The sequence below is a fragment of the Pygoscelis adeliae genome, unplaced genomic scaffold, assembly GCF_000699105.1.
Source record: "Pygoscelis adeliae isolate BGI_AS28 unplaced genomic scaffold, ASM69910v1 Scaffold10, whole genome shotgun sequence".
NCBI classification, from domain to species: domain Eukaryota; kingdom Metazoa; phylum Chordata; class Aves; order Sphenisciformes; family Spheniscidae; genus Pygoscelis; species Pygoscelis adeliae.
The window spans coordinates 6,409,914-6,430,523 of NW_008824053.1; the positions used below are offsets into that span (position 1 = coordinate 6,409,914).

Consider the following 20,610-nt stretch of genomic DNA (forward strand, 5'->3'; position numbering starts at 1 on the left):
TTTACACTAAAAGAGGGTAGATATAGACTAGATATAAGGAAGAAATTTTTTATGCTGAGGGTGGTGAAACACTGGAACAGGTTGCCCAGAAAGGTGGTGGATGCCCCATCCCTGGAAATGTTCAAGGTCAGGTTGGACAGGGCTCTGAGCAACCTGATCTAGTTGAAGATGTCCCTGCTCATTGCAGGGGGGTTGGACTAGATGACCTTTAAAGGTCCCTTCCATACCAAACTATTCTATGATTCTAAGAAAAATACAATTGGCACAGGTACAGCAGTAGACGCTAGTACTCACTAGGCCATCCAACTCCAAGAGAAAAATCCTTAAATGTTCAGGAGCACGTGACAGTACTTCCACTTCAAACAGCATCGTTGCAACCTTTTAATTGTTCCACTTCTGACAGCCATTGAAACCTTCACCAGCAGAGGAAATAAGTACTACTAAAGTCAGTATGAGTGTGCTATCCTCTGAGAGGCACCTGTTTTAGAATACATTTGGAAGCAAGATTATATATTTTCAGGCTGCTCTTTTGAGAAAAATGGAAGAGAAACTGCAGGAGAAAAAAGAACAAGGAACAGAAAACAGCAAGCCGGGGTAGTAAAATGCAGGATAGTTGTACCATGGCTTTTCTGTGTTTGCAACAGTACAGAGGACGTGTTCTCATACCCCCTTTTCTAATAAGATATCAAGAATACATGCTGCAAGATAGAACAGTAATTTCGTTTTAAATGTTTTAAATGACAATTTCACCATGTAACAAAAAAGCTGAAGTTTGTGAGGCTGGTATGCCATCCAACTAGCTGTAACACAGGCATACTTGTATGGACAAAAAGTATCAGTACTGAAACATGCAAGCAACAAATAAAATCCAACCAAACAGCTGCTCGGATTTAATGAAAGCAAGTGTTTTTGTTACGGACCACGCAGGTCAGAAATACAACATGGCACTCAGCTTGCTGCAAAGAAAAGGCCCATCCAGTTCCCAGGATCCTGCTGTCAGAGAAGCTGCAAAAGAAAGGAGGGCTGCTAGGAAAAGTTCCATCTGAAGCTGAAGTGGATGTGTTAGGGACTCTTATCAGATTATCTCAAATCAGATACAGATTATATTTGGAGTGGGCTTTAAATAGGGTTTTTTTCAGATTGCATTCAAGAAGTAAAGGTTTCACATATGGGCAGAGAACTTAAAATCTGTTAACAGAATTAGAATAGTTTGGGAAAAATACAGCAGAAATAGTGCATAACAGAGGGCTTACAAATTCATGCCAGGCCAAGACAATCTTCACCTTGCTTAGGGAGATTTGTTTTAGCAAACAGTATCACTGATAAAACAATTTTGCCTCTATGATGTATTTAACTACTGGTGCATATACACCTAGTGCACTCAAGTCAGCTATACTGATGAAGGTGGCATGTGCATATTTCATGCCCACAAAGAGTAAACCCACATCAGCTACTACCCAGCACCCTCACCATCTCCAGACCTGTGTTATGTGACTTACGATGGCAAGTTGCTATCTGGATACGCTACAGATAAATAATTATTTCTTCTTCTTTGAACAACTATGCAATACATAAAGTTTTTCATTGTCAGCATCTCCCAGTTAATAGCCACTAAAGAGGAGGAGTATCAACTGCCTAATTAAACAACATAATTTACCACCTTGGACAACAGCATAGGATCACATCAATGTAGGACTGCTAGCATTGCATACATGCCCAGCATTGATGGATTTTCATTTTTCAGTAGCTAATTATTAGAGGGAAGGTGAGGAGGAGAGGTTCTCTTAGACAAAATTAAGCCAGTAAAGAACAAATTTGATTTGAATGGAATTCAAGCAAAAGTAGAAATTTAAGGCAAGGTTACCTATGTTTAATTTATACCATCAATGACTAGCTCTCCTATCTTTCAGGACAGACCACTACAATTCAAAGAGACACCTTGACAGAAACAGAATCTGTGTTTGGAAGTGCAGCATTACATATGACTGACTTGAGCAGGATTTTTAATTAACAGATACAGGCTTGCTAAATCTTTTGAAAAATCACTTTGCTGTTGGTGCATAGGTCTTTAGTACTTGTTCTGCGTAGTGGACAGGACTATAGGGATGGCTACCAGATTTACTCTTAGTTATCTCAGTAATCATTTATGACAATATCACCTTCATATTTAGGAAAAGATTTTGCAACAGCAAAAACCCAACAGTAACACAACCCCACTATCACAAAACAGGTTCCCAGTCCCACCCCAAGTACACTGTATGTCCCCTGCACCGAGATCCCTACCTCAATCTTTCTCCCACATACAGAAGTGAAAGTGGAGGGCCTGGTACCCTCTGCTTCCCCTCGCCCCACTCCCGCAGCCGTGCTGAGCTGCTTCTGCCTGTAGGCATGCACTTAAAGGAGCTGGAAGCCTCAGTGCTGACACGCTGCAATGCAGAACAGCTCCTGCCTCTACTGCATATCAGCTTAAGATGATCAGCAAACAACCGGTAGTACATACTCGAGAGTTTGGAAACATTTGTTTTACAGACAGGGATGATGACATAGTGATGTTTCAGACTTCTGACCTCGGTTCTTTGCATGTGCACTCGTGATGAGCAAAGAAATATTATTTTTAAAAATAAAACAAAAAACCTACTCCCTCACCACACCACACCCCAAGAAAAACAGGGCATTGATCCTCCAACATCTTTTTTTAACACTCACCATCTGATGCAGTGGTAGCCATGATCATTTCTAGCCTGGGACTACACTGATTTTAGTGAGAGCTTTGAGTGGGTGCAAAGTGACCCACCCTTTGGAGTGCAAGCTATTTACAACCACTTCTTTCTACCTGTTTTTTTATCACCTGTGAGACCTGACCAGACCTAGTACCAAAGACAGAAGCATAGCAGCATGGCACAGTGCCTGCACTACTCAGAGAGGAAAGCGCCTAAGACTGCATTCACTGCAGATGGAGATGACAGGCAAATATTATTACACAGTCAAAAGGGAGACAGTTGACCGTACAATTAAATTTTACAGTTGTAACAACAAAGGTCATTTCTGCCCTAGCTGGATCCCTTTTTAGCTTTGTTTTTGTCTGATAAACAGAGACTTACCACCTCCAGTAGCCCAGCAAAAACTTAAACCTATTATTTAATAAATAATATTAATTATCTACAAAGAAAATATAAACACATTAGTATTCATTTATATTGGAAAATGTGACATAAAACCCAATTCCATCAGTTTGCAATAGCAAAAAAGTTTTCTATACTTTCCCCTTGTTTAATAACGACATCCCAAATGCAGCAGCTTACCTGATCTTGCAGAGACATAACAGGATTATTTTTGGTTGTATTGATATGTAGAACATGATATTTGTTCTTCGCACAAAGATCATAGGCAATATTTGTGAAGGATGTGCTGGCAGTCTTAGGTACTCTATTGTAAATAATCACCACATCATCTTCTTCATCCAGTGTCACATCTTGTCGGGGGCCATCTACTGTATGACGTTGTTCTATTTCTCTGACTTCATGTCTTGCAATAGCCCTTTCTGTTAAGGATGACAAATACAACATTTCAATGTAAATATCATCAATTTTGAAGTTCAAATCATAGAATGCAAATGATCTAGTGAAAAGCAATAACTCCTCAGCAATAAAGGAAACACTTGCTGTCATACATATTTCTGACACATCTGAAGCAAAACTTAATCTATAAAATCTATGAATAATAAAAGTTGAGTTAGTCTGATACAGAGCATGAAGACTAGAAAACAATATACTTAGGGAATACATACTGTATTCTATGACTCATGCTAATGTTTCTGAAAGCCATCATCTCTAAAGAAAAATGTCTATAAAACGCTATCAAAATGGTGACAGCCCCAAAATATCCCAAATAATTTCCATAAAGCAACTATTTAAAAATTATAATAAAAGGAATAACTCAAGCAATATGGAGAATATTAATTTTCTGAAAACAGTAGAAATACTAACACTAGAGATTTAGTCAATTAACTGTGTAGAGGCACTGGAATTCAGAAGAAACCATTGTTTTGTTATTTCAATTGATACAAGCCCAAGTGTAAAGCATTACAATAGATGGGTTTGCAAAAATTCAATTAGATTTATTAATTTCAAGTTTGACAAGAACAGAAGCAAGAGGTGCTTACAAAACAGTTAACATTAAGGTGAAGAGTGATCTCTGATCACTTGCTGTCATACATATGCAGCAAAAAGAAATACATCAAAAAGAAAGAAACATGGAAAAGCAAGCTACAAACAAGACATTTTGGCAAGGTGAGTACATTGCAAATAAACCATTTTTCCTTTTATACAAAGGGCAATTCTCTGAGTAATTGAAATCTGCTTCAAGTGCTAAAAGCCTATTTGGAAAATAAAACCCGCAGTATTACAGCATTTTTTTTTTCTGCTGCTGAATATCAAATACTTTGTGCTGATTCAGACACAGGTTTGTTCTGTTCTAGATAAGTATGTACTTTAATATGATTTGTAATACAGATGTCAAAGCATCTTTTCCAATTCATTTATTGTGATATTGCCTTTAATAATGTATTCAAAGAAATCTGCGTTGGTCAACAGTGCAAGCTGAAGTCGGTACCACAAGAGTAACCTGTAATTCTCTGTATTATGTTCTTAGACAGGCTAAAGCTCTTTCTGGATGACACGCTTTTCACGGCGGCGGCAGCTCTTGGCCTTTACTTCCCTTGCTTCCTGTAACCCAGCTCCTTCTATCCTCTTTCACCACATCTCTTTAATTATAACATAAAATCACTTTTAAAGCAGAATCATTAAGCTGTGAACACCACTAGCCTGTAATTCCACATAAATTGTCTTCAACCACAAACTTCCATCTGTCTGAAATGCTTCAAAGCTTAAACTCACTCACTCTCTCATATGCTCATATCTCACACCCCATAACTGTTACATCAGTATGAAAATGTTTGTAGAAAATGCTTATTGAGTATATCTCAATTTTCCACATGACATCTGTTGCTCCCCACTACATCAGTCACAGTTTTTGCTCCTTCCTTTCTCATTTGCTACCTCTCCCATCACTGCTGGCAAACGTCCTATTTCGGAAGGAGATGAGGCACCAGACTCAGGTTTCATGGCTGAACATGGCTACAAAAAAAAGGCACTGGCAACTCTCCCCTTCCTGCCGGTAACAGATTAGAGGAAGCATTTGGTAGGGGACATAGTTAACCACAACGCTGCCCAAGGCTACATGGCTACTGAACACCACCTAGAGAGGCTGAAATGAAACAAATTTAATTTGTATTTTCTACACCAGAGTAGTAGTTCTCAGCTAGATTTGAATCATAACTGCACAGAACTCCAGGGCTGATGAGGCTGGCTGGTGCGGAGGGAAGCTTCCCCTTTTACATGTAAAAAGTAAACATTTGTGAGAAACAGACATGATTTGCAAGAAGAGCGATGAGAAGTGTTCCTCTAACGAGGTATTTGAAACCGTGATGATTCAAGAATTAACGTGGTAAGTGCACTTTAAAAGCTAAAGATGTATGATTAGATGCAATTACCAGAGAGGCTATTGCATACAATCACCTGCAAATTTGTACGGAGAGAGGGGAAAGCGAGAACCCATGCAAGGAGGAGACCCTTCACAAGTATGGTACGCAGACAGTTGCATTATCAAAGAATAAGGAGGCTTTAAACGTCAAGTTAAAATGAAAACTAGTCTTTACGATGAAGAACTGAAATCACCTTTTTGAAATAACTGCCACAGTTAAAAACCAAAAGCTGTGATGATGTGCAGGATATAAACTGCTGAAGTGCAAGGGAAGCTAAAGCTAGTGAGAAGCAGATGAAGCACCTGAAAGTGTCTAACCTGGTCAGCCATCCTGATGGCCTATTTAACTGTAGTGTATTAATAGGACAACAAGGAAAATTGCAAGTTTTGTAAAAAGTCATAAACAGTTTGCAGTTTTTCCTGTGAAGTCAGGAAGCTTTTTTGTTACTTTCTGAAAATTCAGTTTAACTGTTAAATGGCACGTGATTTGATCCATAGGGATTTTATTTATTTACTTATTTATTGGGGGTGGGGGAAGAGGTCCAGTAATGGTAACATGCAACTCTGACTAGTCTTTGGGATAACTATGTTAATCAGGAGTTAGAAAATTTGAGGAGTTGATGAGGATTTGATTAACTACTTCGTTTGCTCTTCTATAAAATTTAAATCATCCTGGAAGTAAAAGTCCTGTAACAGGTTTTTAGAAGAACAGTAGAAAACACAACATATGCTTTAATGACTTTTTGCATGTGGAAGATGGGGAGGAAGAAGATGCTAGGTATTTATTCAGCATATTTCGTTTAGCAAAAATCTCCTTAGATGATAGCCCTGCAAATTTAACTTTGATTATGAGAACTTGTCTATGTAAGGTTGCATTGGTTTCACTGAAATAAATTAAAAAAAATAATCAGGTTAGGTAATTTCTTTCCTATCAGAGATCCTGTAGACAAAATGATGACCTACAGTCTCATTGCTTTCATTGCATTCTATTTAAACTTGATTTTGTAAGAAAAATGTCTAGGCAAAATTATTAAGAGCCAAATGTCTGGGTTAAGACTGTCCACGCTAGGTTTTACACTAATTATCTGTATCAATTTAAAAAGCTAAGCGGCATTTAAACAAGTGGTACTTTGAATACAAGGCAGTTTTTCGTAGTAATACAATATATAATTTTAAGGCATAAAAAGTCTCACACTTTTTTATTACTGCCTGTTTAGGTTCACCGTAATGATTAATATAATTACTATACAGTTGGGAAAAATGCTGTTCTGTCATCTGCAGTTGTCCTACATGCAAACTTTCATCAACTGCAAGGACAGTTTGCACACAGGCAGTACCATATATGATCAGCATAATAAAGGTTGCTACACTGGTTATTTACCAGCAGATGAATTATTTGCAGAAAGTCTTCAGTTGGCAGAAGTAGTTGTTTTGTAAACTACCAAACAAGCTTATTTTCTCACCCATTTGTCTACATGCTCTTTGAAATCCCCCTTTATCCCATTTCTCTAACGGCCAGCATCTTCCCATGACTTATGTTTCTTGAACCATCTGCTTGTAGAAAAAAAACAGGAGATACCATGGCTAGCAACAAGTTGGTTTGCCAGTCAGATGCTACCAGAAAATAACATATAATGGGCAAGTTATGTCTTCTCCTTCAGCAGAAGCACTAATAGCAGCATTCGACCTGTATGCCACCACTGGTAATGGAAAAATTTTAAATTATTTATCTTCAAGATCACTGCCCTTTCAAGTCAAAGCAGTTTATTAACTTGGAGAGAAATGGACAGACCAAGTTTGGTTGCTTAGCCCTATTTTGTTAGGGTCTCAACTAATAAAATCACCTGTGAAAATGCACTAGACACATACCTACCTACAAAAATATTTGAAAAACCAACAGAACAGTATTTACGTAATTATAGAAACAAATCACCCAACTGAACAATATTTAAATAATTATAGAAAGAAATCACTGTGATCATAAGCAGTTATTTGTCTACATTCCTTACACATTCAAACAGATGAATGTCTTAAATAAAACAAATTTATTAGCATTTACTTCATAAACGAAGTGTTAACTGCATAGAAAATATTATCTTCCCAAACAAAATAAGAGTGGCATGGATTTTAACAACTTAAAGGTTAACAACCCCAAATATTTCAAATTCCTTATAAGAACCTCCTGGGATTTCTTCACAAGAAAATCTACCAAAACCAGAAACTCTTCTTTCCCCTGTAGCTTAGCACTTACCACTCTTGATGAAGGATACATTTTGAGCCTCGCTGACTGTCAAAGTCAAGTTAACTGAGTATCTGGAAGAATAATTCAGAGCACACCACCCTACTTCCCCAAACTCCGCTCTTTGTCCTCTATGTCTACTTCCCTTCTGTATGTATCTACGGATATTATTTAGGCTCTCTCTTCAATATGTCTTATGTGACTGCCATGCTTCCTTGTGAAACCTCCCACTCAGATGAGGAAAGGCTCAATCTTAAAATAAATTTTAGCTCAGCAGCCTTCAAGTGTTGCCCAACGGAAGAGAAAGATGTGGATTCAAACTTCACTCACACTGCCTTGATGCAAAGGAACCGGTCAGCTAGTATTGATAGCACCATCCCTGAGCAAACGGTTGCTGTGTATCTACGACACTGGATGCCACTTCAAACCAATAAGCAGGTTTCTTCCAGTTGGGAACAATACCGAAGCCAGCTGACTTGGTGTCTCGGCTTTCCTTCCACTGTGCTCCCAGGCCAATTAGGCGAGCAGCTGGTAGCCTGAGGCACTGAGCAGCTCTCAAGCTGTTTCCCTGCCCAAAAGCTGTATTAAACATGATTGGCCTAAATACTGAACCCGAGCAGGACCGAAAACCTGCTCGCTATTGACTCCATTCTCCTCTGATGAAGAATGAAAACTGAACAGCAGCTTAAAAATGAACCATAATTATGTAGCCAAGTTAATGTCCTGATTCGTTTTCAAATTATATACACCCACCATATACACGTAGCCTTCATCCTTCACTGAAATGCAGCCTCCTCTGGGAGCTGTTTAGCAGCATACTACTTATAAACCAGAGCAGTGCTGCTGTATGTGGATATCAATACTTCGGGGATGGAGAGGAGGAGAGAAAGAATCAATGGTGCTGGGACAATTTATGGCCATGGAGGATTTGTGTCACTATACCCAATTAAAACTGGAGGAAAAAATATAGATTGAATTAATAAAAAACACCTAAAGTTAAATTTGTTCAAGGTATCAGTATTAACGTACAAACTCTTTCAAAGACCTTTGAGAGTAACAACTCTATCCTGCTCCAGTTCTAAGTCCTACTAACAGCAGAACTACTACATTGGTTCTTTAGCAACTTCATGACTTTAAGACTAACGTGTATTTTGGGCAAGGCTTTGGTTCCTCCTACTTTCTTTTCCTCTGTAGAACTATTCCATGAAGCCTGCCATCCTTCATTGCTGATTAATGAATGTTTACTACTTTCAAAGTCAATTCTGGGTGAGCCATTGGTGGGGGGTGGTGTGTCAGTGAAGTGCAGCAAACTCTTCTGGCTCCAGTAACTTCAGCACTCTGAAAACCAGTCCGAGGGACTGATTCTCTCAAGTGTGACTCCTTACAACTATGTCTAAGTGACTATCCCTAAAACTGTAATTAACTATTCTGAGCCCCATTGGCAGAGGTAAATGTAGATATTACAATCAAGAAACAAGGAAAGCAAAACACTTGCTATTTTATAAAAGTACAAACTGCTAGTCTTGCAAAGTGCTTATCAGAGCTGGTAAAGCAAATAAAACTTAAATGTGAAACAACAGAACACTGGCACAATTACCCCCATCTTACCAAATTTTTATTAAGAAAAATAATAAAAGGATTGCTAAGAAACAAAACTGCAATTTTAGTTAAGATTTTTCAGTCACCAGTGAAACCTGACACTAGGCAAGAACATTGGTACTCAAGCAGCAGACCACTGCCCTTAGACAGAGGCTAGATGGTCCTACTGCATTCAACATCTTCATAAATTTTGGTTAACAAAGATACCATTCCGGGAACCGCTTGTAGAAATCACTGCTAATGCCATATGCGATACCCATAATTTATTCTAGTTGAAAAAGAACAACTCAGGCATTTTCACTTTCTTCTTTTCTTAGATATTTATCTGTGCAGCTCAGAACAATTAAATTGACTGCATTTGTAAGGAAGAGAGTATTTAAAGATTAAGCTCTTACCTAATTAAAAACACCTTAACCCTTAAGATATTTTAGCTATTTGCATTTTAGGCAAGCGAGACTGTTGGTCTCATTTGCAAATCTAGCTATCTTTAATCAGCCTATAAAATATCTACTAAAACCTTTCATTTAATGTTTGTCTTTAAAAAGTCCTCAAATTCCAGGAGAGTCTCAGCACATACGTGCTCTGAGCCCAGTTGTGAACTACAGCAAGCGAAGATCATGTGCAAAGCACCTACAAGGATGGAAACAGAGCACAAAACTTAAAATAGTTTCAGAAAAGTTATTTTACGTTTTTTTAGTCAGGACAAAAAAACCCATCTTTTCCTTCCCCTTCTGAAAATTCAGCTGCCTTAGTGTCAAGAGATTCTAATGAATAATTTTAAAAATTTCATGCCAGCTTGGTTTTTTTTCAATAAGGGGTGAAAAGAAACAGGTATAAAAGATCTTCTGTAATAAAAACCAGTAGTTTAGTGAACAATTAAAACTCACTAACATTGTGAAAACATTTTCTTTAATAGTGGTTAATGCATTTTCAGAACAGAAGGAAAAAGAATGGTCCAGACAGAAGAGAATTGTTTTCAGGCTTCAACAAATGCATATTGGAACTGGTTAAAAGCAAAAATAAGCCCCCCCAAAAACCCAACATGGACCAGAAAGGAGGCACCTCCAGCTAGGCACTGAGATCGTTAACTAAAATCTAATGCAGCAGCTGTCTGAAAATTGTAAGTAGTGATGCTGAAAAACCTGCTACAGTTTCATTAGCATTTGATACTCGTCACTTAATTTCAAGATAGCATTTTTGCCAGGGCTTTATTTTTAACACGTAAGTAGAAGCATATTGATTAGTGTGTGATATTGTTAAGGGTTTGATATTAAACTAAAAAGGAAAAAATAAAAATGTTTACCCAACAGTAAAATCACTATCCCACATATATACCCAAGCTGGTTTTAACATCAGAGCCTGCATTTCTCATTTTTCTGCAAATTTTTTTAGTCAATCAACTGCATTTGTAAGGAAGAGAGTATTTAAAGATTAAGCTCTGACCAAGTATTTCCTTTTTTTTTTTTTAAACTACAGTTAACATACAGCCTTACACATTTTTCTTCCAGCATTCTATTGGGCAGAATACTTTAATAAAAGACTATGTTGTGGCCCTTTTTTGATAGAAGACCAGACATACCATGCACATACTATAAAGTCAATCTGTGTTTTAGTTACATGATACATAGGACAGGTAAGGGCCTACATCTCAAGTTGCCCCAGGAAGGGCAAAAACCCATGAAAAGTCACAGACCAGATGAATTGCATGGACAGATCAAAGCTTAGGTACCGCAACAAGCATGATTACTCCCAGAAAAAATATGGCTTATAGCAGACATTTTTGTGTACTAACGTCCAGTAAAACAGAAAAAAGGAGGTTTCATTCCACCAAATATGAAATTTTGAAAAATTTGTAAATGCTTGAAAAGAAAACAAAAGCACATCTTCAGCTTTAACTATAGCATCACTACTATGACTCCTAAATATTGCAAATAATACTAATTACAAAGTTACATAAAAATTTACAGAAACATTTTAGGCAACATGGTGTAGTAGTAAGATTTAAAAATAAGCGTATGTCAATCAGCTCCATAAACTCTCCAAGTTCAGACTGAACTGTTTTGCTTGACACAAGTGTTGAATTCAAGTTAATGAATTAGCATGAGAGCAAACACAATAGACACCATTCACCTTTTTTTCCTCAGTCACTTGCACTTTCAGGTTTCTTTAGGACAAGGAAACTTGCATAACAGATAGCTGTAAAGAGAAGGAAGTAATCATAGAAGGAGAAGGTTTGTGGCTTCTCAGAACCCCAAAACTGTCAGTGAACTATTATGAAGCGCTGTGACTACGATAACGGCAATGAAAAATACTTGCAAATCAGGGATTTGTTCTCTAAATAATAAACCACAGCTGAGTATGTAACAGCAGGGCTTGCTCTTATTTATAGTGCCTTAATATTGTAATGCAGGTCTTCAGTGTTAGCAAGAGAAGTTAATGGAACTGTTTTACACAGGGACACAGTTGTCACAAGCATTCCACACTATACAAATGTGCATGTCACTCCTTCAAGCAAAATCCAATTCAAATAATGAAAGAAAGCAAGATCAATACAGATCATCTGACTCCATTTAGTAAGGCAGCCTGGAGACTGTTTTGTTATTTTATACAAGCTTTCTCCAGACGTACAATCAGTTACTTTTTCTAAAAGGGTACTGGCTAGCATAGAAGCGAAAAGGATCACTAAACTGTCTGTTAAAATCATTGCAAGACCTATATGTATGGACAACGCTGTATGACAGTAAGTCACCATCCCATTTAATGAAACTAATTGGTAAGATATACTGTTATTTCCAACATATTACGCTTATACCCCAGCTTGTCTTCACACTTCTTGGCTAAACTAATCTGGAAAACAAACTATTGCCAGCTGGTCTAGCAGCCAAAAAAAGGAAAACAGCAAACAGCATTGCCTTCTGATCAGAATGGCCACTGACCCCGTTAAGGTAGAAGAGCTAAATCTTTTGTTAGGAATCTTAGGAAGTTAGAGTACCAAGAATAAGCTTATGATAACTCTATGTAGTACCAGCAGATACAGCATGATATTTGCTTAATTAACATTGGCTGTGTACAGACTAAGCATTTGCAGTGATAAACATGATTTCTAAGCTTAATGTAGTTATAGGAGTTTGTGTAAAGTCCTTTGAAAAAACAGAAATGAGTCTGCATGCTGAAATGAGCCCCGCTGTTGTTAAGTGATAACAGAATTAATTTTAATTACATTTTTTAAATACTGACTAGATAAGCTCTTGATTATATTTTTTGTTTTCTTTGTGAAAACCATTTATCTCGCTCTTAGCTTCATTTTAAGAACTTCAGTTTAATTCTATACCCTGGTTGCTTTATATACAAATCAAAAGTACGTCTTATTTTTCCCAAAAAACTGCAAATTGTTAATCGAGAGATTTGCTAGCTCATGTAGCTTAAATAACAACACATATAAAAAAAATACTGCCTTATCTTTTATTCCAATCTTAGGCTTGCAGCCTAAAGACCTCATCCGAGATGGAGATGAAAAAGATAAGCATGAATAAAGATAAGCTCTTACAACACATAGACCACTCAAAAATTACATTTCAGGAACCTCAAAGCCATTTTAAGTAAATGAAAGTACAAGAAAAACTCTTTTTTAATTAAATGCTAGAACTACAATGAACACTAAATAGTTTTTAAACTACCTCCGGAAAACTCTTCTTGCTATATCCTACATCTCTTCACACCTGGGGGTCCAAGCTATACTCAGGCAGAAATAGGAAAACAAATACAAGCAGCATTGACCTGGTTCCTTTCTGAATAAAACAATCACCTGCTTTAAAGGTCGCCTCTGACTTTCAGAGGATTAAAAGGAGCAGTGGCCCAGTGGACTCAAGGAGTCAGTAGAGGGAATATTACAGAGGGAAGCTTGCAAGTCCTCGCAACACGTACCCTCCCTGGTCCTACCCTGGAAGTTCAGCTGGGCTTTCATGAGAGAAGCCCAGATGAAATCCCTGAGATTAGCTTGAAGTCATGCATTAGAGAACACTTGTGACACACCTAGCCGGCTAATGCAAACCTTCCATGTTCATTCTCTCCATGCTAAGAAACAGTGGCAGTCATATTCAGTTCAAATACACTTGCACACCAACACCACTACTATAAAAACTCTTTGCAGCAGACACCAATTAGCAAAATCAAAATTGCACAAAGAGCTTATCTAGTTTCATGTCAGTGCGACACAGAGCTCCCTGTCCTTGGTAAGAACAGAAACAGTCCAGGATTGGTGAGGTGTGCAGTAAGGTGGTTTTGTACAAAAAAATTCCCACTGGTAGCAGAGCCAGCTGCTCACTGAAAGCCTCTGGGTGTTAATCCTGATTTAGACTGGATTAAGCTTTTTAATTAAAAAGAATTCTTTTCCTACATGCATGAGAAATATTTTGTTCTCCCCCCAAATCAGTCCTTTTTTTGAACAAGGAGGACTACTTGATGAAAATTTGACCAGCACAAAAGGACAAGCAATTCCCTCACTGTGTCTTAGGTAGCTGTTGCATAAAAGTAAAAACAACTCCAGCTCCTTGCTCAGACCTTTGGTCCCACAGCAGTAAGGGATACAATAGATCCGTATTCATCAATCTATAACAATCCATCCTGACTATAATATACCGTAATTACTCACTATCAGAAGGTACATCATCACTGAGCTTACTAAAAGTCAGAATTGCAGAAAGTTATGCTGGATAATGCAATGCCACTGAAGTAAAAGTTAAAAAGAATTCCTACAGATACCCCCCAGTAAGACCAGAGAAAAAGGAATCAAGATTCTCTTTTTAGTATTTCAAATTCATTAAAATATTCATTTTATGAAGGCCCCTGGAACAATGAGAAATTTAATTTAGCTTTACATATCGTTTTGTTGGCATTTCCTGTAGAATTGCACAGTATATAAAGAGCTGACTGGTCTTGGGGGGGAAAAAAAAAAAAGGCCAAACGAACCACCAGGAACACCCACATATTTGGTCAGATTGTCTTTTGCAGACATTAAGACTTTAAATTGTCAGATTTTATTTTATAAAAGCCAAGTAATCTGCTTCCAACAATAGTCAATAGCCTAAAATCTAGCATTAACCCATTTCTAATATGGCTGAAACCTGTAGAGCTCTGTAAGGGAATAATCCTTTTGCTGTCATTCGGAGAGAAAGTGTTTTGAACTGTCAATACCGAGCCACTTAAGATATTGTAACTTGATTTTAAAGAATATGTTACATGGTCAGCCAAGATAACAGTATTAGTGCTTAAACTATGTTTTGAACCAAAGATTTGTTGAAACTTCATGGCCCACGTTCCCAAAGAAAGGTGTGTGATGTTGAGAACTATGTGCTCTCGCCAGAGATGCAGGCATTGGTCTCAGCTCAGCTTTCCCCAGAAAAGGCGCACAGCCATAACACTTCCTTTCTATGCCAGTGTTAAAGCTACTGAAGAGTCACCTAAAACAAGCTTTTACCCTCTGTTCTTCACATCTCCATACGTGAACCCCAAATTTCCTGAGTTGCTTTTCGGTTTCCATGTGATCACAGATGGTTTCCATATGTGTAAATTAAATTTGCCTTGCTGTTGCATTTAGTCATCATCCTCAAATTCCATTAGTCTCAATTACTATTTTTGTGTATACGAATAGTAAGGTTGAAAAGTTCATTTTTATGTTAACAAGCTGTAATCATGTAAGAACACATATATATATTAATATCTGTTGGTAATTCAAATAAAGCATGTGTGGAAAAACACACAAGCTTTCCTTTTTGCTATATGAAGTGGAAGGTATTTCTTCGGAGTGTTAAGTCAGAAAGATATTTTAATCCAAACCATTACTCTGTGGGGGGTGGGACTATTATAAACTTCTGGGGGAGGATATACCAATAGATACATTTTTTTTGTAAGAAACAGCTTATTTATCTGGGATACTTCAAAGCAAAAAATACCCCTGGTGAATTCTGTTTCCAGGGAGATGACATATTACCTTCCAGAAACATATCACATGCTGAAGTTATTCTTCAGATTGAGTGAGCACAGCAAAATACGAAAAGGACTTCTTTGCCATGACACAGACTCTCTGGCAACATTGTTACATAAGGAATAAAATAAAGTAAAATAAAACGAAATACAAGGAACTTTGACTCACAATCCTCAGCAAATGTAGCTGCAGTGGTTAGAGAGGGAACCACCCATGTATCAACAGAGCTCTAAAGACATCATGGTAGATGTTCCTATCATGGTAGGAACAATTCAGACACAAGTTTGGGCAGAAAAGAGGGGAAAAAGCCCAGAGGCAATAGTCCTTTATAGTACCACATGGTTCAAGGGAAGCTGCAGGCTAAGGGATAGTGAAAATGTGCGTACCCCCACCCTTCAGCTCCTCAAAGTCACTGCTCTAGATCCACCCCGTCTACAGTTCTTGTCAAGTTTTAAGGTCATCCTCATCTCTTCATGCCCTTTTCTCTTCACCGGACTTTTCTTAAAGGAAAGGAACAGGAAGGAAGCAACAACATCGTCCCTTCTAAAACAGCAATACAAAGGAACCAAGCTGCTGTGTCGGGGAAGAAGAATGACAGCTCCCACACAAGGAGTTCAGTAAATTGGTACTTAGAAATAAATAATAGACAAACTTATACTGTTTGGTAACAAATAATTTAGCAGTGCAGTATGCCCATTACTGGTGTCTGCATACCAGTCTCCTTCAATTGCATTATCTCACGTCTTCTTAAAACTTTCAGGTTTTTGCCACATCTTCTTCCTCTGAACATTTCCGATAGCTATAGCCTCTCCTCATACACTCCTCGCACCCTGCTAATAATCATACGCCTCTGCTCCCCATTTCCCATGAATCATTTAGACTTATAATGACCTGTTAGGATACAGCAAGAATCACATTTCTGCTGCCTCCTTGGAAGGCTAGTGTTAATGCACTTCTCCCAAATCCTGACATCTACAAATGCTTTTTAAAGACACACGCAAAAGCCACATTGCTACCGCACATTTTTCAAGTGCAAAGTCACTTGGCCTTTTGATTCATGTATGGGTTTTTTTGGTTGTTGGTTTTCGGGGGGGAGGGTTGTTGGTTTTTTTCAATACACAATCCATCCTTTAAAAGGAGGAAAGACTTTGGCTGCATGTAAGTTGTAAACAAATACCTCCCTTGCTCATACTAAAAAAAACTTCTGAAGTCTTATTACTTTTATGTTACCAGATGAAAATAACTTCTCTTAGTTTCTGATAAGCCTCCTCAAAATGTTTTCACACCTCTTTTGACACCTAGTTCATACCATGCTATCTTCTTCTCAGGAAGGAGAGGATATCATGGGCTCACATCAATTTCCAGGATTAAAACTGACTCAGGGTAAAAATTCTCACTGTGTTTCAAACATCACCATTATCAATGAGAAAATGGGTCACAGTTCATCAAAAGAAAATTCTATATCAAAATTGTTACAGATCAGGACTTCGCATCTCTGTGCACTACTTAGCCTATGGCCAACTGAGAAGAGAACTCTCAAGCAAAATGCAGAGCTGTACTTCAGTACATATGTATATCTACTTTTTTCAGCAAAACTATGTTAAATTTCCACGAGGTTATTCTGTCCAAGTGGCCTCCCCTCTATGTTCCCAAATGTGGACAAATTATCCCAATGATACTTTGGTTAAAACAGTAGCCTCTTCTTCCAGAGACTATGGAAAAGGCTCCCCTCTGTAGTCAATGTTTCAAGTGCCAAATTCAACAGGTAGCAGAAATTTCACTTGACTTTACATGTGCCACTTAAAAAATATCTGGAACTTTGTTAATTTTTGCACGCCCCATAAATGTTTTTAACCTGTTCTTCAACTGAGGTATGATTTTTGCGATATATTAATTTCTAAAAACTGTATTTACAAATATTTTGAAACAAACCTTGCTATGTACATAACATGTTTCCAAACAGCAGGTTCCTGTTGAACAAAAAAGCTGAGCTGCCACAGCTCTGTTCTGCTTTTGCGTCTTCCAACTGCTCAGAGGGGGGAAAAAGTTGTTTTAAGTGTTGTGGGGTTTTGTTTTTGTTTTTAAATCGTGGCTCCCAACATCTTTGAAGCAAAGGAGTTTCATGCTGCTTCTCTCCGAGGAGGAAAACATGACTCTGCATCAGAACACAGACATCTCTCCTGACATCAGAGGAAAGATGCCGCAAGCTGCTGTGATGTGACTGGCAATGGGGTAATTGACAGAAGTTTAATGGCGCTGTCTAGCCCAACAGAGCTGTGGGAGTCAGACTAGCTGTCTCTGCACATCTGTTGTGGATATAAGCATTTGAGAACAATCCCTGCTTTCAGCCCAGATACTAACTCAGTCAGTATATTCATCAAAAAAAGCAGTTGAATCCAATGGCTTTCATTTTACAAAATGATAGATCCATACTCCCTCATGACTACATACATGAATAGTTCCAACTCCTGAACTTCAGATGGATTACTACCTCCTCCTCCTCTGCAAAGGGTCACTCTGTGCAAAGCATACAGCCACAGGAAACGAACCATAGGAAATTAGCTTATCTATAGAGAACAGTTTTGAACTGGTAACAACGGAGCTGCAAACCCCACAAAAATTCCTGTTCATGCCATTAAAATGTCTGCAACAAATTGACTTGGTGAAAGAAAATCCAACATGGATACAAAACACATTTCTTTTGAGGAAGTGAGAGCTGTTTATAATAATTATTTAGGCTATTAGAAAGCTAATCCCCACTAGGGGGAGCACACCTCTCCCTCTCAGAGGTACTTTCAGCCCAATTTGGAAGTCTCAGACAGCATCCTGGCTCATTTAACATACAACACAGTGGTCCCTAAGTTAGTCCTAAGCTGATAAATATTAAAACGATTTTCCTGTTAATTTTATTATTCAGATTATCATTAAATGTGAAAGATGGAAACTCCCAGGCAGTAAAGATATTGAAAGGCAACTTGATTGCAAAGCTTATAAAGAAAAGCAACAATAATTTACCATTTATTATAGAATCATAGAATAGTTCGGGTTGGAAGGGGCCTTTAAGGGTCATCTAGTCCAAGTCCCCTGCAATGATTTACAGTAAGTTGTACAAAAATCAAGACTGACATGTGATGAAGAGCATGAGTAACACAGGTAAGTTTTTTCTTTATTTGCCTTCTTGTTTTCCCATACGGATACACCTGGTTCCCATTACCAAGCTTTTCTTCCCAGCTGTGAAGGATGGAAACTTCCATTTAAAAACATATGCTGACATACATCTTTCAAGAGCTAGTGTTTTAACAGTTTTATCAATTACTTTTAATACTTAAGGAAGTCACCTGAGTTGTCAAAATTAAAATGATATCTGTTACCGTAAATACTCTTTGATCTAGTCCTCCCTAGCTGGGAAACACACCACAGAGATCACAAAAGTTAGCTACTAAGAAACATTTCAGCAACAGTTTTCTGTTTCTACTGCCTGCTGTTTCTTTCCCTCTGAATCTAAGGATGTGTTTTATTTTCTTATTTTACCATGGTAGTACAACTATTCAAACCTTTCCTTTAAAAAATACTGGCACTAGAAAAATGAGGCACTATTTCAGTTAATTAGTGGAAATTTTTGCATCAAAGAAGTTGTCTTTAAAATGAGTTACTTTTCTTCAAAATCAAATGAAGCACTCATTAAAAAAAAATTAGTAGGTACAGCAATCATTTAAAAAATAATTAGTAAGTACAACAATCACTTGAAAGCCTATCCCCTGCTATAGGACATTTCTATTGGGCAGCAATCTGGACTGCATTATAAAACACTATTATACATGAACAGAAAGATATCATAAAATGATATTTAGCTACAGATTTCCTGTCAGAAACTTATATAAAAAGAAAGGGGGGGGGGGGGGGGGGGATAATATGCTCAACATCATCCATTAGCCAACATCAAATCACTGAAAAAAATCAGAGGAATCCATGTAATGCCTATGACACAGCAACCTATTTTTAATCCGTATTTTTTCAAGTCCCTTGCATATAAGATAGGCATAAATAAGACTATGTATTCACCTTTAAGCACACAATTTAGGATTAAACCCAATCAAGTACCCAACAAAGAACACACACGTAAACGTATTTCAGTTACACTTAAAAATTAAGACTTCTCAGGTTTGAATTCTTACTTTTGGCTGAACATCAGTGGAAGTCAGTGAAGCTCTACAGAGCTTCACAGACTTGTCAGAAGAGCTGATTATAGGATGACACAGAAACGTATTGAACTTTCCCATTAAAAGCTGTAATGAACTGTTTGGCTAGAATAGCAAACCCATTGTTTATTTCATTCAGATATGAAAGCTACTCAGTTGCAAAGATTGAGGTGTATAACATCAACTTAGTATGAAAATAAACTTAGTTTAAGGGCAAAGTATTATCAGCTGTTGCAATCGGTACAACTGTTTTGAAATACAGTCTTGTCTTGGATTACACTTAATCAGAACCTTTCGCTTCATTGCCAGGACTTTAAAAAAAAGTAAATACTAATGCTATTAAAGCACAATACAGAGATCATTATAGGAAGGTTACAGTAAAAATCCAATGTCAGAGTAACAGTTGCTGATCATGCCATCCAAGAGAAATGTGAGGGTAAGGGAGGTAAGAAGGCTGCACCTCGAATACTGTGTTCAGTTTTGGGCCCTCACTACAAGAAGGACGCTGAGATGCTGGAGGGTGCCCAGAGAAGGGCAACGAAGCTGGTGAAGGGTCTAGAGCACAAGTCCTATGAGGAGCGGCTGAGGGAGCTGGGGTTGTTTAGCCTGGAGAAAAGGAGGCTGAGGGGAGACCTCATCGCTCTCTACAACTACCTGACAGGAGGTTGTAGCGAGGTGGGTGTCGGTCTCTTCTCCCAAGTAACTGGCGATAGGACGAGAGGAAATGGCCTCAAGTTGCGCCAGGGGAGGTTTAGATTGGACGTGAGGAAAAATGTCTTTACTGAAAGAGTGGTTAAACATTGGAACAGGCTGCCCAGGGAAGTGGTGGAGTCACCATCCCTGGACGTATTTAAAAGACGGGTAGATGAGGCGCTTAGGGACATGGTTTAGTGGACATGGTGGTGTTGGGTCAACAGTTGGACTCGATGATCTTAGAGGTCTTTTCCAACCTTAATGATTCTATGATTCTATGATTCTAAGATACAGATGTGAAGGGTGAGGCATTCCTTGAAATACTTAGCATACCTTATTAAATAGATTGTGTTCAG

At 38.0% G+C, this 20,610-nt stretch overlaps 1 protein-coding gene across 1 annotated transcript in view; it reads right to left on the reverse strand.

The window, feature by feature from the left end:
- Nucleotides 1-3,566, reverse strand: part of HS2ST1 (heparan sulfate 2-O-sulfotransferase 1) — a 22,344-nt gene extending 18,778 nt beyond the window's left edge. The window contains exon 1 of the mRNA XM_009333882.1: nucleotides 3,303-3,566. Coding sequence (XP_009332157.1) covers nucleotides 3,303-3,566 — 264 coding nt within the window. The remainder of the gene's footprint in view (nucleotides 1-3,302) is intronic.
- Between the last annotated feature and the right edge of the window lie 17,044 nt (nucleotides 3,567-20,610).